The sequence below is a fragment of the Vigna unguiculata genome, chromosome 3 (assembly GCF_037176805.1).
Source record: "Vigna unguiculata cultivar grain cowpea cultivar isolate G323 ecotype 2 chromosome 3, ASM3717680v1, whole genome shotgun sequence".
NCBI classification, from domain to species: Eukaryota; Viridiplantae; Streptophyta; class Magnoliopsida; order Fabales; family Fabaceae; genus Vigna; species Vigna unguiculata.
Genome location: NC_140794.1, coordinates 22286924 through 22313850, shown reverse-complemented (window position 1 = coordinate 22313850; position 26927 = coordinate 22286924). Strand labels below are relative to the sequence as shown.

The 26927-nt window shown below is 31.6% G+C and overlaps 1 protein-coding gene across 1 annotated transcript; it reads right to left on the bottom strand.

The window, feature by feature from the left end:
• Positions 1 to 2903: 2903 nt before the first annotated feature.
• Positions 2904 to 5281, bottom strand: LOC114177123 (phospholipase A1-IIgamma-like). Its single transcript, XM_028062374.2, has 2 exons — positions 4634 to 5281; positions 2904 to 3747 (listed from the first exon to the last, which is right to left on the bottom strand). The coding sequence occupies exons 1-2, from the start codon at positions 5216 to 5218 to the stop codon at positions 3130 to 3132; spliced, it is 1203 nt and encodes a 400-aa protein (XP_027918175.2). The 5' UTR covers positions 5219 to 5281; the 3' UTR covers positions 2904 to 3129.
• Between the last annotated feature and the right edge of the window lie 21646 nt (positions 5282 to 26927).

The following is a 26927-nucleotide window of genomic DNA, read 5'->3' as shown; positions in this document are numbered from 1 at the left end:
TATATTCATCGGCAATAGTTCAAATAATGTAAATATTTCAAACATTTAAAAGTAATTCAAGTTAATTTACTTCGGTCAACCCACGCTCTCTTCAATTAATTTAAACTATTGTATAGTCACTCTCTTCTTTTCAAATCATTTTAAAGTTTAATTCTAACTTTACAATACTATGATTTAATTCATATATTTTGTCCATCCTTAGTTAGCAAATCAATACATATTCGCCATTTCTAAATAATTTTTATTCTTAAAGTTTATCATTTTTAATTTGTCAAAATTGGCGCAGTCAATGACGGATCTTGATAAAAAAATTTGGAGGGACCAAAATAATATACTTAAATCTTATATATTTAATTATTATTATTAATATATCAAAAGTATATATAATTTAGTATTGAAATACTTGTATATTTTTTCTTAAAAAAGTTATAGTTTTGAAATTGTATTTGATATGAAACTCATTTTAAATAAGTTGTTCTAACGTCATCTCTTCCCCTAAATATTCTCATATTTAAGAACGTTTTCTTATAATAAGTTTCAAAGAATTGATATAAAACATTCTGCCTATAGTTTAAAAGAATTAATATGAAAATTTTCACTAACAATTCTTTGAATCTTAAGAAATGGTCCTTTAATTCAAGAATTGAATTCCTAGTATCATGCTTGAAAATATGTGAAGTAAATTTGTATTGTTTTCATCTTCAAGGGTATCTTCCCTTTTATCACTTAAAACAAATGAATCTATTATTTTATTTTTCATCAATAATAACTATTTAAAAAAAATTAAGAATAAAAAATAATTTATCAAAATCTAATAAAAAATTGAGAGACGCAATAACTAAAAAAAATATGATAATCAAGTCACTTTTAAGAAATGGTTATGAAAAACATATAGTACCTAACCTTTTTTTATATTTATAAAAAAAAAATATACAAAAAACTCATAAGATGAAAAAATAATATCAAACTAATATTTTCCTATAAAGAGAAATGAGAAAATTACACTTTTTTTTCTCTTAGAAGAGAACGGATGAGAACTGAGAGGAAGAGAATGAATTTATATCTAACTTTCTATTTTTTTTAAAAAACAAAGAAGAGATGCAAGAGTAATAAATGAATAATACAATATGTGAGAAACTTCAAATAAGAAAGAAAAAAAAATCTCAATAAATTTTATTATTCTTTATTATGTTTAATTTTTTATTTTATTATTTATGAATATTAAATATTATATTTTATAAAAAGATAAAAATCAATTTAAAAAACTTTAAAAAAAATTAAAAATATTCAAAAAAAAAAGGTAAAAAAAATCTTTGAGGGCCATGCCCCTGCGGACCTTCTAAGGTCTACCACTGGGCGTAGTTAGGTCCACCACTGGGCATAATTGCCTTAACATCTGATAAACATATATTTCTACGTGGTCTACATTCATTTCACACTTCTATTGGTTTTTTCTTTAACCTCATTAAATCATTAATATTATAGTTAAATTAATATAATTGTTGGTTAAATTCATGTATGAACTAATATATTAATTATAACCTATGATGCACCGATACTTCAACTTGGGCCACGTATCCGTGTCCGATACTTTAGGATACTTTAACAATACTTTTCAATGAAGTATCTACTTCATAAAGTCGTAATACACTACAATAAAATCTTTGAATAACGAATAATTTGAGTGACAAAAAATAATTAGTCACTATATAATAACCAAATTGACAACTAAAATAGTTCCAAAAAATTATAATTAGTCTCTAAATTGATAATTAAAATAATTTTAATTATGAATTGATTTTTAAATTGGTCACTAACATTAGCTACCAAGTTTTGGCTACCAAAATAATTGGTCTCTAATTAGGAATTTTGGATTCACACATTAACAATCATATATTTATTATATTTATAAGAAATATAGTACATTTTTTAATATTCATATCGCGTATCTATCGCGTATCGTATCATATTATTTTGAAAATAAATGTAACTACGTATCGGATACATATCGTATTCGATACACGTATCGTATCTGTGCATCCTAGATTATAACACATTCAAAGTATAATATCTATGACCGAAATCATCTCGAACTAAATAAAGTATCACCATTTTGGAAAGAAGATCTTGATAAAGCTAATAAGAATCAAACATAATTAGATGAGGTTACACAAGATGGATTAGCGGAACCATAAATAGATTAACAAAGGTATTCACCTAGACAATTTGGGCCTAACTAGGTAAAAGTTCATAAACCAACTATATATAACATTGTTTAGAGAGATAAATAAGTACATATTCATTATTTTGATTATTTTGATGTACATATCTCACTTGAACGTCTTTTGCACATATAATCCCATCTTAGACTGGGACGACATCTAAACCTATACACATTTCAAAGTACCTAGGAACAGAGAAAATATATCTCAAATTGAAGATCAAAGATCGAGAAAAGGAACCTCTTGAAGAATCTTAATAGAGTGATTTCGGCTCTGCACAAACACAAATAATACATAATCATTTAAAAGAAATTGTAAAATCTTCTTAATCATTTACAATCTTGTAATAACATGAAAAATATCAATATATTTGTGGATGTGGATCAAACCTGATTCCTTAAATAAGTTTAAATAGTTGGTTAAATAATTCAATTTTTTTATTAAGGCTCTAGACATTATGTCAATTGTATCATATGGGAGCATTATATTTGAGAATTATTATGCCTAATGCAACACTAAAAGAAAGTGAACTTGATGTACACACATTACATTTCTTTTTCAAACATGGACAACACTTTGACTAAACCATATATAATGTTCTTTTAAATTAATAGAACTTTTATTAAAATGTAGTGTAATATTTACAACTTCTGTGATATGTTTGTAAGCACTCTTATTAAAAATACTTTGATGGGGTAATGTTTGTCTCTTTCTAGATATTTGAATGATGAGAAAAAACACAGAAAAATTACATGGTTTACAAGACGAACAACACATTTGATTCATTATTGAAACTTGATTTCAAACCCTTTATTACAAGACATACACGAAAACAAGTAGCAAGGAGGTTATTATAGCACAAGGAAAGAACAGCACAATCCTAATAAGATAGTGGTAATAAAGCAACCTATAATTTACTAGCATGTAACGATGGAATAACATCCTCGTGGTGATCTATAAGCTTCCAAGTACCATCTGATTGCTGAACCATACCCTTGTTCTCGTGCACCCTCCATTCCACAGGAACAAGATATTCATCTTTCAATGCATCTATGTTCTTGTTCAAGAGTGAAATATCACGATTCACCTCCAAGTTGAACCCTCCCTTTTTCCCTTGCGTTCCAGCAACTCCATGCAAGTAAACCTCCAAGTTATGAGCACTCACCCCATCCTTCAAGTACTTGGATTTTCTAGTGTCGATCACTAGTTCTTCCCCCACAACAGTGAGGCCGATGGGAAGTTTAGGAACTTGATCCTTCTTATTACGAATGCGGAGTGCTCGCAGATGCTTGTACTTGCTGAAGATCTTCCCGAAGTGAGAGTTTCCAACACGAGGACTCGCGAACAGAAATGCTGTCACGGGACAAATCCTATGTGGTTGCTCTTTCCGTATGTTCAATCCTTGGCCAATTATGTCCACTGCCGTTAAAGTTGCTAGTGCACCACCTAAGCTGTGCCCTGTCACACTTATGCTAATTTCTTCATCCTTGTATTTCTCCACAAGTCTTCCAACCTCTTCCAGGACCTGCATAATTCTCATCATCATTCATCTTCAGTATTTATACAAATTTTGACTCAGTCTTTCTAAATTTTGCTCATTTCTAATATTATTGGAACTAGAAATTATTTCCTATACCGGAGATTTTTAACTAAATTATAAGTTAGGAAAAATTCTCAGTAGCAGAATCTTTTCTTCTTAAACCAATATACCTGCAACAACTTGCGAATCAATTATTTTTAATTTCAGTGTTAATAATTAGCTATTGAGAAGGGCTATGAGTAAAATATGAAAAGTTAAAGTATGTTTTTAGTACCTGAACTTTCACTAAAAATTGGAATTCGTCCTTGGTTGAAACTTTGATAAATTTTGGTCTCTAAATTTTAAAAATGAATAAATATAGTCATTTTAATCCAATTTTGTTAACTTTTATTTAGGTTTTGAACGTATAAATATTGAGTCGAGAGTGCCAAATAGCGTAAATAACTCCAATATTAATATGAAATGTTAGGAATTCAAGTGTGAGTCTAAGTCCCACATTAACTAGAAATGAGAAAGTAGAGCACTATATAAGAATAAAGACTCGTAAATCTATTACCTTAAGGTTTTGGGTTGAGAGTGGTGTCAGTGTCTTATGTGGTTAGGCTCAGATCTTTTTGGTAAAAAGTCAACGTAATTGAGTTAAAATGACTATTTTCATTCATTTTTTATCAAAGTTTCGATCAGAGCGAATTCTAACTTTTGACCAAAGTTCAAGGACTAAAAACATACTTAACCGAATAAAAAAATACTTCAGACAAATAGGTAATACCGGTGTAGCCTTTTGACTGATAGATGAGTAATAATATATATAGATATAAATAATAATATAGACGTAGAGAGAGATAGAGAGAGAGGATCCTTAATATATGACCTGATTTCGAACACTGGTCTGAGTGATAGGCGAAGCAGGGTTGTTTGAGGTGTAAAGAGAGTAAAAACCAGTGTGTACTTCAGCACGAGCATCAGGAAATATGAGTGGGGCAGGGTCCGAAGGGAAGTCTAAATTTTGAACCCATTCGGAACCCTGAACCGTTCCCCTCCAAGCAACCACTATATCCCTCCTTCCTAGTGCTGCTTTGCCTTCATCAGTGGCAACAGCAACATACCCTATCCAATTTGATTCCATGCTCCATTCATCCTTCGAAAACCAGTTTAACACAAACTGTCTCGAGGCAGTGGCTTTGGAAGTCGCATATAGGAACTCGGTCACCTCGTACTTGAAGGGATTCCCATGTTCCAAACCAACTCTGGAAAAGAAATCCCTCTTCGAATATCGACAGTTTCCAGCGTACACAGATAACTTTTCTGAGTTGAAAGCATCATATGTAGCTTGAGCAAGTTGTCCATAGTGTAAGATGTAATGGCGAAGGTCAATGTCTAGAGGCTCTAGCAGACCTTCCCAGAAACTTCTCCCACTAAGATCTCTCCATTTTCTTCCTATGCTTTGGCTATCCATCTACTACTTCTTTTTCTTCAATTCAAACCTAATACGTTTTTTTTTTCTCTTACTCCTTTCTATACTCTCTACTTGTAATCACTTCTCGAATGAACTTATATAGACTATCGGTCCTCTTTAAACAAAGACCTTCTTCGGCTGGTCTTATTGTTTAATCCACTCTTCCTTTTTTAAATGATGACTTGGTCGTTTCTCTTGTTAAAACGTGTGGGTTCATACATACATTGTGGCAATAATTTACCACGACTAGACTTCATCTTTTCTTAAATAATGCTTCATACATGAAATTAACTATTTGTTTAAGTTTTCTTTACCACCTAAAAAAATTAATTAAAACAAACACAGTAAAAAATAAAAATGAACATTATTAACAGGGTATTACTAAAAAAATACAAGCTGTATTTAACTGTGTTCTATGTACTCAAAATATATCTTCAATTAATACATTTTAAATTGGTTATTATTAACAATTAATTAATAATCACTTCAAAATATCTAACAGTTTAACTATCTTTCTCTAATATATTATTAGTTGCACCACAATCATAAATATTCTTATATTCATAATCAAATCATAAAGTAACACTAGTTTATACAAAATATATCTACAAGAATGAAATTTACTTCCAATAGACTCTCTCAAATACTCATAATTACTTTTTTCAGCCATTGTTCTTCTAACTTAAACACGAAATCATTATTCATAGGTGGACCTCCACTCACCATTCCTCATTCGTGTTGACAACTTAACTCAAATAATAAGAGACTAGCACTTCACCTCATTGAGATCTCGACCAAAGAAGTTCAATTTGCGATATGAACATTTGATGATTATCGTCAGGTCTCTTAGGAAGGTTCACTCTGCCGAGGTGATACTATCGTAATGCATGACCATTGTTTAATGTTTTCATTAGAAATGTTTTGGTCAAATTCTCGATAGGATGGAATCTATGATATTTTTGGCATCGGCTGAGAATGAACTCAACACCAATGAATAACATAACAAATTAATAAGTAAACAATAAAATAATCAGTGAAAGATAATTTAAGTATTTGAGAGAGTGAATTAAGTTGAGTCTCTTTATTGCATATGTTTTTGTTTGTAAAAACTGAAAAATCACGAACAAAAGAGTACTAAGGCATATATATTTACTGTTTTTTAAGAACTGATCCACAGTATATTGCATAAGTTCTCCCACGATATAATAGGAACTTCATGAATTTCCGAAGATCTCATAATCTAGCCAGAAATACTCTTTAAAGAGTAATAATCAAACTCAGGTTGATAAAAGAAGAATAAGCGAAAAGAGAAAAGAGAAAAGAGAACTCAAGAGTAGAAGAGCTAATGAGAACTGGGAAGTTGTGTGCTCTTTGGAAAACACTAGACCACCTATTTATAGGTGTGAATGAGGGATTGTGATGGGCTAAAACCCCATGTCCGTGTAAAGTTTTGTAACAGCTCAACAGTCCAAATAATTGTTGTAATGACCAATATCAGAAGCAATGTGCCTTACAAGCGTTAATGGTCAAAATCGAAACTAAAGCAAATGTTAAAGACCAAAATTGCAACAACGTTCATATTTTGCAATATATATTAAACATTGATTTTATAACATTTGTACCTTTATCTTTTGTTAATGATATCGTTATATTAGGTCTTATGATGTTACTATAATTGAATAATATAATAGATATATAATAAAAAATATTGTTGAGTTGTTGGACTCTATCTCTAAGGTGTTATATTAAGGGATTTGATAATAATAACTTATTTATAACACATATGACTTATACCCTAAAGTGTATTATACACATTACCAAACTTGAATCGAGTAGAAAGTAGTTTGCAAGTGGACAATTTCTTTGAATGGATACTTTTGAGAAGGATAAAAGAGATTTGAATAGACTTTGAAGGATTGAGATATAACTCGATATGAGCTTGACCTTGAAGTAACTTAGTGTTATGTTAGTTATCAAATGTATGATGTTGAGTTGTTTGAAGGGAATATTTTAGTTCGAACTCATGTAATAATGACTTGATATGTTACATTTACAAAATAATCATCAATGTCAAGCATTCCAAGTATACTTTTTGTAAGAGAGTTTTTTGAATGTATGTCTTATTATGCGTTGGATATAGGTATTAATACATAACAATATTATCTAAATCGGGTATGTAATTATGAACAACATAATTAAAAAATATTTGATAACATAATTACAAGAATTAATTAGCTTAATTTTTGGAGAATGATTTTGAACCTAATCATAGGAAATCAATTAGGTTAATTACAAGAGAGTAATTTTGATTCTATCACACCCCCAAAGTCGAAGCGAGAGGTTTTTCATGGACTCTTAGATGGGTATGAAAATCATCAAAAAGAACCTTAGGTAGGCCTTAGCAAAGATATTAGCTATCTAGTGGCGGGAAGGTACATGAAGAACTTGTGTCTGATTGCGTGCTACCTTTTTCTGAACAAAGTGAATATCCATCTCAGTATGTTTTGTACGCTGATGTTGCACAAGATTACCATATAGATAAATGGAACTAACATTATCGCATACACCAAAGTAGCCTGAGAAAGAGGAAAACGAAGCTCCAGGAGAAGATTGTGAAGCCAACAAGATTCAAAAACAACATTTGCAACACCTATGTATTCAACCTCTACACTAGAATGAGAGAGAGTATGCTAACACTTTAAAGACCAAGAGAAGAGGTTGTCACCAAGAAACACACAGTAACCATATGTGGAACACTTGGTGTTAAGACATCCATCCCAATCAACATCAGAATAAGGGATAAGTTTCTCAATAAAGATCGAATAGAGGTGCAAACCATATTGTAAGATACCCTGAACATATCGCAAAATATGTTTCAGTGCTAGCATGTGCTTAATGTAGAGGGCATGCATGTGAAGATAGACCTGTTGAACAACATAAGAGATGTACAAGTGAGTGAATGTGAGATAGGGTAAGGCGCTGACAAGACTCCGGTACATAATAGGACCCTCATATGGTTTGTTGGAGGATGTACTAAGCTTCTACTTGGTATCAATTGGACTAACAAAAGGATTGAAAGAGGTCATGCCACTACAAAAAAAATGACTTTAGACAACGTTAAATGAGACGATGGATATAAAAATATGGTCTAAACATAGTAAATGCAACATTTTTTTAAACGTGGCTTAAAAACTATCTTAAGCAACATTTATATAAATCTTGCTTGTAAAAAGTGTGGGCTAATCTATAAAAAATGTGGTCTAAAATACATTGAAAATTAAAGCATTTAGAATAGAAATATTCCCTCCTTCCTCTTTTGACTGAAAATACAAAACTTAGTTCAAAAAACGCAAAAATTTGAATTTCTTCCCTCCCTTTTATTTTAGACTGAAAATGCTAAGAGCTTACAGTGTTAAAAATGTGAAGTTTGGAAAAACACGTACATCTAAATTGTTGCCTTTTATGAGGATTTTAAGGAATGATTTTAAAATTATTGTTGTAGTGTGCCGACACGTGCAATGTTGTCACTAGCATAGGTGCTCTAACTGTGGAACAAGCCGCCTACATGTCTTGTCATAGTAATCTCAAGAAAATAACTCAAAGGACCAAGATCCTTTATAGCAAATTCAAAGGCAAGGTGTGTCATGATAGATTTGTAAAGGTCATGGAATAATGTGATAAAAATGACTAAAAATAGAGAAGGGTGTATGCCATGTTAGAACCATATTGGTAGACAAAGAGAGATGATATGAAGTACTATGTTGAAACCCAAAGGTAGAAACCTAGTCATTAAAGCATTGGTACTAGGCATAAGGTGCTTACTTCAGACTATAAAGAGATTTTCCTCAAGCGATAAACATGATCAAGGTACAAGGGATCACAAAACTTGATGGTTGGTACATGTATACAGTCTCATTTAAATCACCATGGAGAAATGTATTCGGAACATCAAACTGATGAATGAGCCATGATTTGGAGAGAGCAATGGTGAGAACCATGCGAATGGTCGTGGGTTGCACCACAGGATTGAGCATCTCATCACAATCCACACCTGCAATTAGATACCTACCATCACCTACAAGACAAGCTTTGTAATGCTCAAAACAACCATTAGATTTCTTTTAATGTCTAAAACTCCACATATAGCAAATGATATTAACATCATAAGGTTGTGGAACTAAATCCCACGTATTATTTTTAATTAGAGCATCAAATTCAGGCTACATGGCAGATGTCTAGTTAGGGTCCAATAAAGCAAGTGTTAGATTTTTTAGAAGAGGTGATATTATAAGGTCAACAATGGAAACAACAAGGTTAAAGAACTTTATAGGTTTGTAGACACTGATCATGCTATGGGTTGCCATGGTCCTAGTAGGAGGGTTGGGTCGTGATGGAAATGTAGGGTTCAAAGGCATTGTAGGCTTGTCTGAATTATGAGAGGTATGGGCTAGTCGTGGAGGTTGATGCTCTGGATGAAGGCGGGGGTAATCTTGTAGGTTGTGGGTTAGGCAAATGCTCCAGGTTAGGGTTGGGCCAAGTATGAATGATGGATTATGTTATCTGTGAAGTTGTTATGAGTAGAGATATGGGAGGAAGGCATAGAGGCAAAAAGAAATTGTGTTTCATCAAAAATGACATGTCGTGGTATTATTACCCTTTTGTTTGACAAATCAAAACATTTATAACCTTTGTGATTAAGGGGATAGCCTAAGAAAACCCATAGAGTCGATCGTGGTTGTGAGGAGTGATCATGGTACCGTGGGGCTGAAGTGTGCATGGCAATATGAGAAGCAATGGTTTTCATCTTCACCAAACCATATTCCTCGAGAGTCAGCATAGAACGGGCTTGGAGGAAGGAAGGCAAAGGGTTGCTCTAACGAATCAGGGTGGGTACACCACGAAAAGGCTTAGACAAACCAGAGACTAGTTGTAATACTAAATGATAATTGCTGACAAGAGCACCAACATTTGCCAACTGATCAAAAATTTGTTTCAATCACTAACAATATGCAGAAACATTCAGAAAGTCGTCCAAGCGAGTGGAAGAGAAATCTTGCTTGAAAGCAACAATACGACAATTCTTGTTGTCCTAAAAAATGGCAGTTAAACAAGTCCATGTGGCCTTAGTCGTGGAGCCTTTCTCCATGATAGTGGCAAGAAGATCAAGAGAAATGGTAGAGTAGATCCACTGGAAAATGATGGAATCAAGAATGGTCCATTGTTCATGATCAAAATCATCAGTGACACATATACATTGTTATGTTAACGATTTTAACGGTGTTAATAAAAAAGGACCAGCTGCAATACTAAATGATGATTGCTGACAGAAGCACCAACATTTGCCTTCTAATCAAAAATTTGTTTCAGTCACTGACAATATGCAGAAACATTCAAAAAGTCGTCCATGCGAGTGGAAGAGAAATCTTGCTTGAGAGCAACAATACGATAATTCTTGTTGTACTAAAAAATGGCAGTTAAACGAGTTCATGTGGCCTTAGTTGTGGAGCCTTTCTCCACGATAGTGGCGAGAAGATCAAGAGAGATGGTAGAGCAGATCCACTGAAAAATGATGGAATCAAGAATGGTCTATTGTTCATGATCAACATCAGTGACACGTATACATTATTTTGTTAATGATTTTAAAGGTGTTAATAAAAAAAGGACTTAATTGAATAATATTTTTGAAATTTAGGACCGAATTGAACAAAAATCCTAAAGAAGAACCAAATTGAAAAAACCTAACCAAAACTAAAATTAAATGACTATTTAAGTTTTTTTCTCAAAGTACACTCAAATTTTTAACGAGTAAACTATAATAATGCTCTAAAAAGATTTAATCGGATTAATCAAATCAATAAATTGTTAGACACATTATATGTCAAAATTATAGTCCAAACTTGTCACAAGTAGAATATATTAGGAAGGTCATGATTGATTGTGACGCCTTGTCTTTTTCTACACTCACCTTGTAAATAAATTATTATTTTATTATAATATAATAGTTTTTTAAGAAAAGAAAGTGTAAAAGTAAATGTTTTAAAGACAATAGTTTCAAAATATATTTTTCCATATTAGTACGCCATTTCTCACTTAGCATAGGATGTTTGACCTTCTAGATCTTTGAATGATAAAAAACGACTTTATTCAGGGTAGTAATTTTTATATTACGAGAATGTTAACCTATTCTCAATCATCTTTCTAAATATAATTTTCAAAAGAAACATATTATAAATAAAGCAAGAACGGTGATAACTTAGAGAAGACTAAAATTAGGAAATTGTAATTGTACAGTTTGTGTATACTGGATTGACTAGAAACATAAATGTCAAAGAAATGTAAATAAAAATTGAAAGAAAACGACTATGGAGACATCGATAACTATCTCTTTGATTTCCTTCAATGTATAAATTTTGTATTAACATCAATTTTTGATTTTGAATTAAATTACTTAATTTAGATTTTTTTGTTTTTGTTTTTTATAAGAATAAAATAATGTGTTCTAGGAACATTCAATTACTTTCTATTACTTAAGTTAAAAGGTTTAGAAATACAAAAAATTTAATTATTTAAATTTAATTATAAAAAAATCACGTATCTCTAAAATTATATTTTGATTTTACACTCTTTCTAAGTCTTAGAGTGATTCGTCCATCTTTTCGCGATCCGAGTTTTGTTAGGATTGCTACTACAAGAAAAAGATAATATATCAATCAAAATTTTATTAAATTTTATTTAGAATAAGTTTCTCCTTTTTTTTGGGAATGGTTGAATATTGTATTAGAAAATAATCAAGATAAATAATAATAATAACAATAATAGTATTACTAATAATAATAATAACAATAGTAATATTAATAAGGTTAAATATGTGTTTGATCTTTTAATTTTTATTGAAAATTGGAATTAGTCCCTATTTGAAACTATGACTCAATTTAGTTTCTCAACTTTAGAATATATGTGAATTTAGTCCTTTTAACAAAATTTTATTAAATTTATTTGACATTTCAAATGTGTTTTATGATAGTTTTTTTGCTAACATTGAAGTAGGAATGTCTCAAACAGTGTAAACAACTCAAATGCTATCATGAAATGTATTTGAACTGTCAAATAAACTCAACAAAATTTAATTAAAAGGACTAAATTCATATATTTCTAAAGTTGGGAGACTAAACAACTAGGCCAAAATTTTGAAGAGAGACTAATTCCAATTTTCACTTAAAGTTAAGAGACCAAAAACATATTTAACCATAATATATATATATATATATATATATATATATATATATATATATATATGAAGATTGATAAAGTCAAATAACAATAACAATATAAAATAAAATTATAAATGAATAAAAGATTAAAAAGAGTAAGGATCGAGGCAAAGTGTCCTTAGAGAGAAAACACTTCTACTACATAGAGCAAATCAAAATAGTATGTGCAACAAAAGATCTTTAACCTTATAAGCATCAATGTTTTAAAAGATGATATAAAACATAAGCCTGAAAGCACTTTTATATAATCTGCTATGTTTATTGTATCTTTTCGTCATGCAAATGTTGTATTTATAAGTATAACAGAGTAAATAGTAATAAATTTGATTAAAATAAAATAGTGAATAAAATAAATGTAATAAAATTAAAAATTGTTCACGCATAAATAACATTTATCCATAAAATTAATAGTCTATTATAGTAGGTAATTTATATATTTATTTATTTTCTTTGTTATATTAAATATTTCCAACAAACTCATGTAATTTAAAAAATAAAATAAAATAAAACAAAATATGTCATCTTTTAAAACTAAATGTTTAATTTCAGCATAAGGAACCTTTTGGGTGCTTATACACTTCCAATTGAAAAAATGTAGATACTTAATTGCCTAGAAGAATGGAGATATTACATCATGAATAATAACATATCCTTTATCAATAAAAACACCATTACACTAAAAAACATCTTTGTAACGTACTTATAAGATTTTTTTTTCTAAATAAAAAACATGAAAGACTCTCTTTACACTAGTGCAGAATCGCGTTTTTAACTTGCCTTATAGGCTTCGGTTACTGCGGAACCGAAGCCTATAAGGACGCGGTGACATTTTTGAAAATTTTCGAACCTTTTTGCCTCGGGTCCCTATCCAACTAAAGCCTATAAGAGATTTTATGCTTCGGTTATCACTCAACCGAGGCCTATAACTTGTCAGTGTTTCCCAAAATTTCAAAATTGCTACTGACAGTAGAGGCTTTGGCCTCAGGTGGAATAGGACCGAGGCCTATACGACTTTGTGTCTCGATTATTAATGGAACCGAGGCCATAGACCTTATTTAGGGTTCCAAATTCGTGAACCCTACACCTGTTCATCTTCTCTACGCCAACACAAATTTTTCTCCTCTCCGTGAGCGTGGTGCAGATCTGTTTCGTTGCTGCAGATCTGTTTCTAGCTCACACGTGGAGGCTCGCGGTGAAGCTGCAGCAATGGTGGTTCACTGCCTTTGTTCGCCAATGGAGGTGCTACTGTCGTAAAGCTGCCGCACGAGATAAACTGGTGCAGATCTGCTCCAAGCGCGATGATGAATGGATTTTTTGTGGTGGTTGCGTCGCGGAGGCCTGGTGTGGTTGTTGCTGCGTGGTTCGTTTTGGTTGCAGATCTAGAGCTTTCGCAGTGGCGGAGATGATGGTGTTCGCAAGGTTGGATGCGTGATTGGTGGCTGGTGCGTGAATCTGCCATGGTTGGATGCGTGAATGGATCTGTTGTGGTGGTTGCATCGCGGAGGCGTGGTGTGGTTGCTGCTGCGTGGTTCGCTTTGGTTGCAGATCTAGAGCTTTCGCAATGGCGGAGATGGTGGTGTCCGCAAGGTTGGATGCGCGAATGGTGGCTGGTGCGTGAATCTGCCATTGTTGGATGCGTGAAGATGGCTTTGGTTCTCATATACCCGAAACAAAAAAGTCTCTCTATGGCTCCGGTTCCTTTGCAACCGAGACCAAACTTTTGGTTCGTTCCAATATGCCTCGGGTCTAAAACCGAGGCAGAATGACGAAAATAACCGAGGCCAAAAGCCCTTACTACACTGGTGTTAAAATAAGATAATTTTCAGAAGGCGGCTCTAATTTCATTTGACCCTCTCCTAGAACATGTGACATGCTCTCATTCCCCATACTCACAATATGAGTGCTTTATTTCTTATATAAATAAACTATTTTTTTATCTGCACATACATATTAGCTCAAAAGTTTATAAAGCAATCATTTGAGTTGAAAACATAATTTAACTTAGGGTTAGTGATATGGTTCCTTTCAAATGGAAAATCAGAGGTAACACCCATAATAATAGTGTTAGCTTCATGTTTTGAATTAAACTGACAATTTTGAACAAGTTTTTGAGAAAAACGGTGTTTTTCCTAAAAAAAGACACACAAGCAAAACATCAAAAAGATAAATGTTTAGACTTATGTTTTAAACTTTGAGCATAATCAGATACCATGAAAGACAAAACTTTTCGATTATACAAGTCATATGTATGATGTCAAGTAATACAATTTCCCTTAATTTCTTGTCATAAACAATATTTTAAAATTTAGGAATGTGATAAAAAAATAGATTTATTATCGGTCATTTGAAATTAAATAATTTTCTCAAAATAATATTGAGATAAACTTATTTTTTTCGCGAATGCATATTTAACTTAAATTATTTTATAAAAGTTATCATACATAACACTTAAAATATGTCCTTGATATAAAATATCTTTATCATGTTTTAGGAGCAAAATATGTTAAGGCATCACTTAATATAATATAAAAAATAATAACTTTATATATAATAGAAAATAATCCTATTTTAATAAGTCAAAAATTCATTTGTTGTTGCTAGTAGGAAACAAAATTTACCCGTAAAATAAAATTATCTTTGAACTTTGCAATAAATGGAATAATGATAAATAAAATAAACTAAAATTTTTCTCTCTAGGATAATATTGATAATAATCATAATACTAGTAATAAGAAAAATAATAATAATAATAATAATAATAAGACAAAAATAGGATAAAAGAAGATTGATCAAGTCAAACAATAATAACAATATAGGATAAAATTATAAATGAAGAAGGGATTAGAAAGAACTTGAGTTGAGGCACACAGAGCGTTGTCCTTAGAGAGAAAATGCCTCACTACATAAGGCAAAACAAAATAATGGATGCTCTTCTCCTAAAATAGAACAACCAGTTAGATCAATCGAGTATAACGAAGGATCTTTGAACCTTGTAAACACCAGTGTTTTAAAAGACATTATTGAACATAAGACTGAAAACACTTTTATATAAGCCATAATGTTCATTGCATATTTTCCTCATACAAATAAGTTGTATTTATAAGTATAAAAGAGGAGATAGTAATAAATCCGATTAAAATAAAGTAGTAAATAGTAATAAATCTTATTAACCTAAAATCAATGTATTAAAATTAATAATTGGCCATCCATAAATTTACCCATAAAATTACTAGTCCATAAAAATATAAGTAATAGAGGATAATTTGTTTATTTATTTACTTTTAAATTATATTAAATATTTCTAATAAATCATTGAGGTGTTTGAAGGCGAAAGAATAAATGCTTGGATGAGAAGTTTTATAGACAAATAGGATTGTATTGACATTTGTAGCTTGATGGCCAAGATTTTTTATGAACAAGTTTGAATTTTCTGTGTTATAAACAAGACTTATTGGGTATTGACTTGGAGAAGAAAAACTTTCCAAGGGAAACTATCCTTAATGATGAATTTGAAATAGAATTTGATTTAATTGTGAGGGTTTTAATAGGATAAATGTTATGTTGCATGTGTAAAATTTGAACGTTGAAGTGAAATTGAAATACTTATTTGTTGCATATTGAACTTAAGTGCTCTCTTTAAGTTAGTTTTGAGAGTAGATTCATTAGTTTTAATTTGTAAGAAATAATGTTATGTGTTGGAGTAAGAATGCTAATTTGAGTTAAAAGGGTGGAATTATAAGTATTTAAGTTGTAGATAGGTGAATTGAAGTGGTTTGAATTCATTAATATTGTAGGAGTGCTTGTATAATGGAAACGTGTGAAATTATTATATTAAGTTAACACTTGATACTTTTTGCTTAAGCGAAACTTCTTTGGTTTTCAATATATATTTATTTCATTGAATAAGTATGTAAAGGTGAATAGAAGATATTGAATAATATATTTAATTGATTTATTGTCATCATTAAAGTAAATTATGTGGTATAGAGAATGTAGGTGAAAAATCTATATGTTTAGTGACGCATGTATGTGTATTGTAAATTGTGCATAATGACCTTTGAAATGCAAATACAAGTGAAGTAATGATGATATGTAGATTTTAAAATATAAATGGATTTGGAATGTATATGTATCGAGTATGTTGTTGTTAGAGTGAACTTCAATAGCTCTATTATTTTGACTAGTGCTTAATCTAATACCCTAATTCAATGAGCACATAATGGCCTCTTTTACATTCAAGAAGTACATAGTGAATCTTGAACATCAAAAGCACAATCTAATTCAAAGTTAAATTAAAGCAAAATCTAGTTTGGCTGTTAATTTCATTAACTTTCATTGTTCCATTCATGAATTATCATTTCTTAATTTTCATGCAGTTTAGATGTGAATTTGTTTCTCTATGTTTTGGATAGTTCTACGAGTCTCAAGAACTCAATTAGAACAAGTTAGAATTAGGAATTATAAGATTTTACTGTGGTAGTGATGAGTGTAACATCTCAAAATTTATACTAAAATGTTTTTAGTATGCTAACACCTAAAAAAATTATAATACATTGCTTTTAAGTATGTTGTATCTAATAGAATAAACTATGTATATATAAATATAAAAATTTATAGGATAAAAAAAATTGGTAAATAATTATAATAATTTTGTTTCAGTTATAAGAATACATAAATTTCATATATATAAATGAATTTGCCTTATGATACATATACGAGTTAGTTAATAATTAAATAAAATAATAATAATATAAAATATATGTATATAATAAATATATGTTAATGGTGGAATCTCAAATGGATAACTATATTAATTATAACAGTCTTAATGATGTACTTAGATACATCTAAACCATTATTATTCTAAAATAATAATAATAATAACAATAATAAAAACACATGATGTCAGAGATAGAGATAAATTACTGAAGTGATAAAAGAAGATAAAATGTCTTCTAAAAATAATCTATAACTAACGTAACTAGGAACTACACCATTAAATGCTTAATCTAATTGAAACTAATAGCCATCATGACACCACCACTATAAATAGCAAAAAAAAAGATGTTGGAAGACAGGAAGTGGAAAAGAGACGGGTGAAGGTGCAGTGAACAAAAAAGAGAAGAGAGAAAGATAAAAGAGACTGAGAGCGTAGTAGCAAAGGAAAAAAGAAAAAAAAAATTACATAACACCTTGGTGCATTTTCCACAATAATTAAGGTAAGGGAAGGAGACATTTATCAATCTATCTTTTGACTTTTATCTTTCCTATCTTTTCATAATTATTTTTATTTCTATATTTACCTTTAAGTGAGGTGTCCCTAACCTCATTCTAAATTATATTTAGTTATCATTCTCATTTATTTATTTATATTCATCTCCAATTGTGCACTGGTCCTTACTCAATTTATATTTACTCTCATTTACTTATTTATATTTATCTTCAGTTACGTATTGGTCCTTTTTATTTATTTATATTTATTTTAATTGTTCATTGATCATATCTCTTTATTTATTTATATAATTATATGGTTTAATATTGAAATAAAATTTATGATAAGTAAAGATTTGATTATTGTAGTTGGAGGTATGACCTTGGGGATTTAAACGAGTTAGTATTACTCAAGATGAAATGTTCTTGAGTTACTTTGTTGGCCATGAGCTCATTTATCCTGACTAGTCATTACAAAATTAATCAATGTCTTTATAAAGTATAATAAAATTCAGTTTTATGGATTTGGGGAGAATTTTCATTTCATTTTATCTTATAATGATATGCTGTATTTTTTTATGTGATATTTGTCTCACTTCCCTATTTTATGATTGCGTGTGAAAAACAAAATTTTATAACATTATCATTGATGGTTGCTCCCAATATGCCTGATCCCTTCTTCGCCGACATTGTGGTTGTTTTCCCGGGAAATGCATGGCAAACCAATGTAGTGAATAATTTTGTAACATTTAAGGGAACGAGAAACTCTACTATTACTTTTCTCTCTGCTCTAAACGCGCCAATTGTCATCGAAGGACAAATCGGAGTTACCTTCTATTTACCCCCAACAGTCCAAGTGAACCCTATCCATAACATTTTCCCTCCACCTGTTTGAAAATCAGTATATGAGGGGGAAACTGTAAATAAATTACACTTCTTCCTCTTCTAGTGTAGGAAATATAAGATGTACTAAACAGTGTAGATAAAAGATGCATACAATATTGTAAATATATATATATATATATATATATATATATGAATATTTTAAGTATAATTTTGTCTTTAAATTTTCTAAGTATATTGTAGGAAATAATAATAATAAATAAATAAATAGGATTTTTTTTGTCGTCACATTGAGTCGTTATTTTCCCTTATTCCATTGGCTTTTTGTGCTCATCTTGATGCTTGTTTAGTACTTAATTTTCTTTTGTTAATGCATTTTCCTCAATTGAGCTTCATTAGGCCATTATTCTGAATTTTGAGTTATTTGGCATTAATTGGTCTAATTTTTGTTTCTAAATACTTTTTAGGTATTTTGTGGAGCAAATTTTGGAGCTTGGACACTAATTTTAAGATGAAGAGAGAGTTGTCACATCATTGCCACGTTTGCACCAAGTCAATGAGCTTGTCCACGTCATTGGACCAACATTTTCAGCCTATAGTGGCATTTTTGTAATTTTGCTTACTAGAATGACATTTTGTGATTTTGCTGCCATGAGTAACATTTTTGTAAATATGAGTGGTAGAATTGAGGGAAACACGTTTTAAGAGGGTTTTATAATGGTTGAGACTCTATCTTCTCCTCCAATCTGATTTTACGTTTTGGAGAGCACCCATTGTTAGGGTTTTCACATTCTCTTGATTCTTCTACAAATTGGAGCTGATAGTAACATTTTCTGCACATTCTCCCTTTTAATTTGTGTTTTCTATCTTCTTTTCTTCCTATTATTGATGCATTTCAGTTTAGGTTTGATTGTTGATTTGAATTGCATGGGCAACTAATTTTTCTATGCATTGATTCCTTGTAGAGACTGAAATGAAAACTTGATATTAGTGTTTTGTTCGGTTGGGTTTTGTTATTTCTTCATTTTGGATTTGCGTTTGTGTTTTAATTGCAGAACCCAATCTGTTTATGCTTAATTTTCAGAATGGATAATTCATTTTCATTGATTGTGTTCATGCTTAATGAGCTATGACAAATTCATAAACATGTGCACTGCTTAATTGCATATTGAAGTCGTGGTTAACCTTCACTTAGTTGGTTAATAGCTTAGTTGTTAATCAGGGTTCTTAGTTTAGGAATTTTTGTTTTCTCTTATTAATTGTTAAATTCTCAGCTTTATTTCTCAATTGTAACTAGTTTTTATTGATTCCCATTATCTATCACATACATACATGAATCTTCATTCGCACCTGCACTTATGAACACCTTAGCTCATATTCTTTACTTTTTTGCACTTTAGTTTAAATTTTTTGTGATTTACATAGTTTCTAGTAGTTTTAATTATAAATTCTAGTTGTATTTAATACTATAAATAATTTTGTAGCTTTACTTTACAAAATTTCATTCATGTTCTTAGAAACATTTTATCAAACACCTTCATAATATTAGATTTCTCTTAGGCATTTTGTCGAACAATTTGCTAATCTTTTTTCTACATCCTTTAGGTAATTTTAGAGGTTGGAATAATTTATTATATATAGTTAGTACAGGCATTCCATATACTTATTTCATCATTATATATATTACATATTCATTTAGGATGTAGAATTGAGAAAATAGAGTATATTACGCATTGCATTAGTAATTCGGTTTTGGTCTGAGTTGCATTCATCTTTAGTATAATATATATTGTACATTATGAGTAGTTTTAGATTAGAGTGAACTAATTTTGCCACTCTAAATCACATTACATACACTTAAATTGCTCAATTGCATGTTATATCCTAGGATTGATACTTGGTCAACCCTACATTACACTTTATAGGGAAATTATTATTTGAATAATCTTGAGGCGACTATAATAGTGTATCACTTCATAATTGACTTGATCATCTTGACCATCAATTTCAATTTTCAAATTTGTTTGATCAATTCACAATTGATTTGAATCACCTTGTGATTGAATATATTTATTTTACACCATTTTGAACTTAATTTGTTTGATCAATTTGATCCCCAATGAAAGCACTTGTCTAATAGGTGTGTTCATCCTTTAACTAATTGAATTGAGTTTGACTCGTCTAACATCTTTGACTCGTATGATAGATACTTGTCTGATATCATTTGTGTGCCTTTTGCTTTGACTTATCCAATATATCATGTTGACTTGTTCTATTGCTTCTAACTATTCTAATGCTTCTATTATTTTCTTATTTGCTTGTTTACTTTGACACATCTGACATAGATACTTGTTGAATGCCTTTGTATGCTTGTGTTAATTCATTTAACATCTTGCATTGATTCTAATACCTTGTTGCATCTCTTTAACTCGTCTTATCAATTATTTTCTCAATTGAGTCTAACTGAGTATGCCTAATAAATGTGATTGATAACCTTTAACTTCTAATAGCTTCAATGTTAATTAGTGTTGTTGAATGCATCTAACAAAATTTAGGCATCTAAGGACTTCACAATACTGTTAAGTGTGTCTAACAGCTTTAATCGTCTAACAACTTCACAATATTATTGAATGCATCTAATAGCTTTAGTCGTCTTACAACTTCAGACTTTTATATCTTCGGACATCTCCCTCAAAGTTGTCTAACTTTCACTTTCATGTGTTTGCTTCAGGCTTTAGGCTTCATATTTCTCTTTTTCATTTGTGCTTTTGTTGTACTTTTACTTTCACTTGTACTTGTACTTTTACTTTCACTTTTTCTCCTCAAGATTATTTTTCATTATTTCAGTACTTTAGTAATTTGTCTCACATTGTTCCTTTCTTCTTCATCTTAGTCTTGGTACTTATACTTCACGTTGTGCCATTTGACCATTGATGCATATTCAATTCAACATATTCTTCATATCTTCAAATATCTTCTTTCTTCATCTAGAAGTTCTTGATATTCATTTTGAATGTATTGCTTCCTGTGAATCATAAATTATTTCTTTTTGTGCCATTCAAAAATTTGAATCAAATATCAATACGTTGTGGCTTCAATCTTTTGGAGATTCTTTTACCGTCTTTGATATGCATAGTCTTTTTATTTCTTGTGATTGGTTCATAAATATATGATGACATTAACGTTCTTCAATAAGAGACAATTTCCTTTTATATATATTCAATCATATGTCATATTCTTTAGCTTATATCTTTAATAAAATCTTCAATCAAAATATTTTCCAACAATGTTGAGCCATTCTCTAAAATCCTCTTAATTGATAATATGAGAATCCCTTGATTGATTTAATCATCAATTTTAACATCCAAATTTCTTTCATCATTTCTAGCTTTATCTTTGTATGACCTTGTGATTTGGTAACTCCTCTTTTGTGCTATCTAAATTTAACTTATCTAATGTGTATCTTTGCTTTACTCGTCTAGTCATTCTTCCATTTGGAGTGTCTAATGGAAGTACTCGTCTAATAGGGTATTCACCATTTAGCTTAGTGAGTTGACATTGATTCGTCCAAAAATGATAGTCATCCAGTACCTTAGTGTGCTTATGTCGGGCATTTAAAATTTTACTTTGACTTATCTACTGTTTTTTAGAGTTTAATGCCTTTGATAACGTTGTTGTTGACGCGATCAAATAAATACTACTTATCTATAATAACTTCAGTAGTCAACAAAATAGAAAGGGTAAAGTAATCCAACGAACACGAAATTGATTCTTGACAATTAGTTCTTATAAAAGCTATACAAAAGAGGTTAGCCAAATAAAATAATATTAGAAAAAAATATAAAAAGTATAAAAACAATTATAAAGAAAATAGATTGATTTCACTTTCAAAATATATTCATCATCGGTTATCTATGATTATTGCCAAATTAGTTACTATTGTAGGTTTGCAAATTAATCAATGTAAAGTCTCAATAAATTTGTTGGCCTTCTCCCTTTTAACCAAAGTATAGTCTCAATTAAAAGTGAAAACTTTTAGATTATCCACAATAAATTCAACCAAAGTACAATCTCAATGAAATTTCACTATGCCTAATCATGTCCATTCTTTTATCTCCTCGCCAAATAAAAGGCTTAATTAACCAAAGTAAAGCCTTAACTAATTTTAGTTAGAGTAATTACCTTTAACCAAAGTAAAGTCTTAATTATCGATAAAAACTCATTTAATATCATGAAAATTTCTAAATAAAATCAAGGGTTAAGTATGCTTTTAGTCCATGAACTTTGACCCAAAATTGGAATTCGTCCCTGTCCGAAACTTCAATATATTTTGGTCCCTAAACTTTAAAAAATTAATAAATATAGTCCTTTTAAATCAATTACGTTAGCTTTATTTGAAGTGTCGAACATATTTCTCAGTAGATATTGAACCAAGAATGTGTCAAACAATGTAAAAAACTCCAATACTAATATGAAAAGCGTTTGACACGTCAAAAAAAGTTAACATAATTGGGTTAAAAGGACTATATTCATTCATTTCTAAAGTTAAGGGACCAAAATGTATCAAAGTTTCAGACAGGGACGAATTCGAATTTTGAGTCAAAGTTCGGGGACTAAAAACATACTTAACCCTAAAATCAAAGTAAAGTCTCAATTAAATTTAAAAACTCTTCAACTCATATGACTAACATGCATATAGATTTAAACACTTCGCTAATTAGCTAACATGTAAAAATCATTAGTTTTTATTTGATTCAGAAATAAAAGACAGATAAATTAAAACCTCAACAATAATAAAAAGAACAAAAAAATTATTTCATTCTAGCTTCAGAATCCATAATAAAATTACACTGGAACCAACCATTGAAGCTTAGCACTCCATGAAATAAAAATAACATCAAAATAAAAGAAGAAAGTGGAGAGAATGTCATTATGCCCCCCTACGGGTTCCTACATATAGGATTTGGATTGAGCTTTTTTGTTACTAAAATCTCTCAAATATTTTTAAAATAATCATAAAGATCATTTATCTTTATAGTTGTTATGAATATCTAAAAATATTTGGAGATATATTGCCAATTTTAAAACTATTTAACAAATATAGTTTCGGTTGATAATTTCTGATATTATTAAATAAATTAATTACTTAAATATATATGATAAATTATCACTAACTAATATTTGCATCAATTTTTCAAATCAACCATTTGTAATCTCCTTCAATTATCTTTTAAATAATACAATTTGTTCAAGATATATTTGTTTTTTGTGGAGATCTAAAAAGATTAAAGAAGATCTTGCCATATTTCTAAATATTTGGTAGATAATATCTTTTGATATTTTATGATATAAGTAAATGAGATAATTATTTAAAAATACCAATTAAAATATCTAAAGATATATTTTTCCTAAACTATCTTTTATAATAAATATTTATGAATTATCAAAGCCCTTTTCTAGAAAAAGATAGAGAAAATTGCAAGGTTCAGTTTTTGTTGCACATTACCTCTTCTTGGCTTAGCCAAACTTCTTCAATTTTTCAAGATTTTCTTGCCTTTTTCATGCAATGCTTGGCTTGAATTTTTGTGATTTTGATAATTTTTTTTTCTGGCATTTATCTTTAAGGTGTCATGAAGTTTTAATCAATTTATTTTCACATCTCTATAAGCTCAACTTAGCTGTAGCTGTACTAACACACCTCAAAATATCCAAAGTACATTTATGCAACTAAAAAACTATTTTAACATGTTTTGTATCTCATGCTCAATAAACCCAATTATCACAAATCTTAGATAAATCAATCTTCTGAGTACAAAAATCTAATAAAATAACCAAAATTAAACATTAAATGGGTGGCACAAATTTGTACTCATCAGCCTTCGCCCAATATGTTGACTCGTCTGGTCAATAATCTTGTCCACTGAGTTTGCATTGTTTGAGTTGTTTGATGGTTTGGTCGTCCAATGCCTTAATACTCTTGGGTCGTTTGACATATTGAGTCATTTGGTCTAGTTTGTGACTCATCTAACTAACACTTTAGACTTCCAACATCATTTACTCTATGTTGCTTGTCTCTTTTTATATGCTTCGCTTGCACTCATTGAACAAACATTAGTTAAAAAAAAACGTGTATTCTTAGTAAAGGACATGGTTGTCTAATGGTCATAATCTTACGCCTAATAAGGTGTTACCCGAGCTTGTTCTTTCCTATGATCAATGCTTATTAAATTATATAGTCTAATCATTCTTAGTTATCCTGGAACATTACTATATTGAATTATCTTTCTTGTTTCATTTTAGATTTTGTTATCATCAAAACCTATTTAATGTCAAAGAGTATGTTGAAGAGCGGTTGAAAGAGACGTTGAGTGAAGCCGCACTACTGGTTCTTCAGTTTTGTTCTCGAAACCAAACTATTGTTCTCAAGAGTGTGATGTTGAGCTAGGGGTTAGGTTGTTCATTCTTATATTGTCTTTCTTAGAAATTCCAATTGTTATAAAATGGGGAATGTATTGCACCTAGACGACCTAAAGTGACTATAACCGTAAACTCCGCCTACATAATCCCCAAGGATGCAAATAATTACCAGATAAAGTCAAACGGACAAGAGTAAGCGGCCTAAGCTGCTTACTTTAGAAAATGAAACGAGAACATGACAGATTCGAGACATTACTAGCAAAGCCCCTAGGGCCCACAATGATCGAGCTAAGGGGCCTGGGCTAGGCCCAGGTCCACTTGCGGCCCAACCAAGGGCCCAGCCCATGACGTGGCCAGACATAATTAATAAACTATAAATACGCGTGGACCCCAACAATTAAAGGTACGCATTCATTAATTCCTTAATCACGAGATTTGACTTTTTGAGAATCCTTTGCTGACTTGAGCGTCAGAGTCTCCTTCGTAGGTAACCCCTCTTGGGTCCAGGCTGGTCCAAGCCGAGACACCAGTAGATAACATATGCAAGCCGAAAGGAAGCCTATTAGGGAGATTGCGGATTGAGGTAAGGTGATATTTGTGTCTGACATCTCTTATTTATTCTCCGCAGGAACAATTGGCACCCACCGTGGGGCACGAAGTAACACTTTACGTATCAACCCGCACTCTCTCGACGATGGTTTCTACTCGCAGCAGAGCTAGAGTCACGAAGCAAACTGAAGCAGGTCCTATAGCGCATGTTGGCACCACCCCGGACTTGGCCGCCATACTTGAAGGCTAAGCCAAAATGCAACAAGAGCTGGCTGATCTGAAGAAGCGCAGTGCTGATGAGGTGGAGGCACTCAAACAAGAAAACTCCCAACTAAGGAGGAAGATCGAGGCTGACCCCACCCAGAAGGGAAAAGTCAAGGAAGCATCAGAAGCTACAAAGTCTTCAGCTTACCAGCCTAGTGAGGAAGAAAGCGATTACAATCCTACCCCGCACACCTTCACCACCACTCAACAGACTCTCATCATCCCTACCCATCACACACACTTCCACCCCACCCTCCCAAGACCCCGCTGCCACCCTTCCCCACCCTCATCCACCATCTTATTCCACCTCACCTGTTACCACCCCAACCACCAGGCACCGCCACCCTTTTACCGATTTCATCGCCAATACCTATTTCCCTGCCTAGTGGGAACCTTTCATGTTGGACCGTTATATAGGCGAAACCGATCCAGACGAGCACCTCAAAGTGTACATAACACACGTCGCCCTCTATACATCCCATGATGCCGTTTTCTGCAAAGCCTTCCCAACCACCCTTAAAGGACACACAGTCGAATGGTTCACTACTCTACCGCCATTTTCCATTGACTGCTTCGACACCCTCTCCCACATGTTTAGTACTCATTTCGCTGACAGCCGTCCATATCAAACCACAACCCTCTCTCTCCTCGACGTCAGATAGGAACAAGACGAGACGCTGCAGACCTTCATCGACCGTTTCAGCAAGGCCGCCCTTCGCACACCTCACCTCAACCAAGAGATGACACTGCAATGTATGGCCCTCACTCTCAAACCCGGCCCCTTCGCTAACAACGTCTACCTACACCCACCCGCATCCATGCACGAACTGAAGCTTCGCGCTGCAGACTACTTCCGCATGGAAGAGATGCAAACCCTCCATACGAAGCTCTGTAATGATTACACACCCTCCGCTGCCACCCCTCGCCCCAAACCACCCTCACGGCTTGATCCCAGACCCAGAGAATCCCGACAACCTCGCTTCACTAGATACGTACCCCTAAATGTCCCAGATCCCGCCTTCTTGATGAAGCTCTTCAAGCCAACCTCATCCCTCCACCTCGTAAAACATCCAACCCTCCCAACGTAGACATGACCAAATATTGTCGCTATCACCGTAATAATGGCCATACCACAGACGAATGCAAAGCAGTTC

Bases quoted from the DNA above. Each gene is read 5' to 3' on its own strand.
- LOC114177123 (XM_028062374.2), bottom strand. From the start codon at position 5,218: ATGGATAGCCAAAGCATAGGAAGAAAATGGAGAGATCTTAGTGGGAGA. The intron at 3,748-4,633 runs GTCATATATTAA...AGAATTATGCAG, and splicing joins AGACCAGTGTTCGAAATCAG to GTCCTGGAAGAGGTTGGAAG.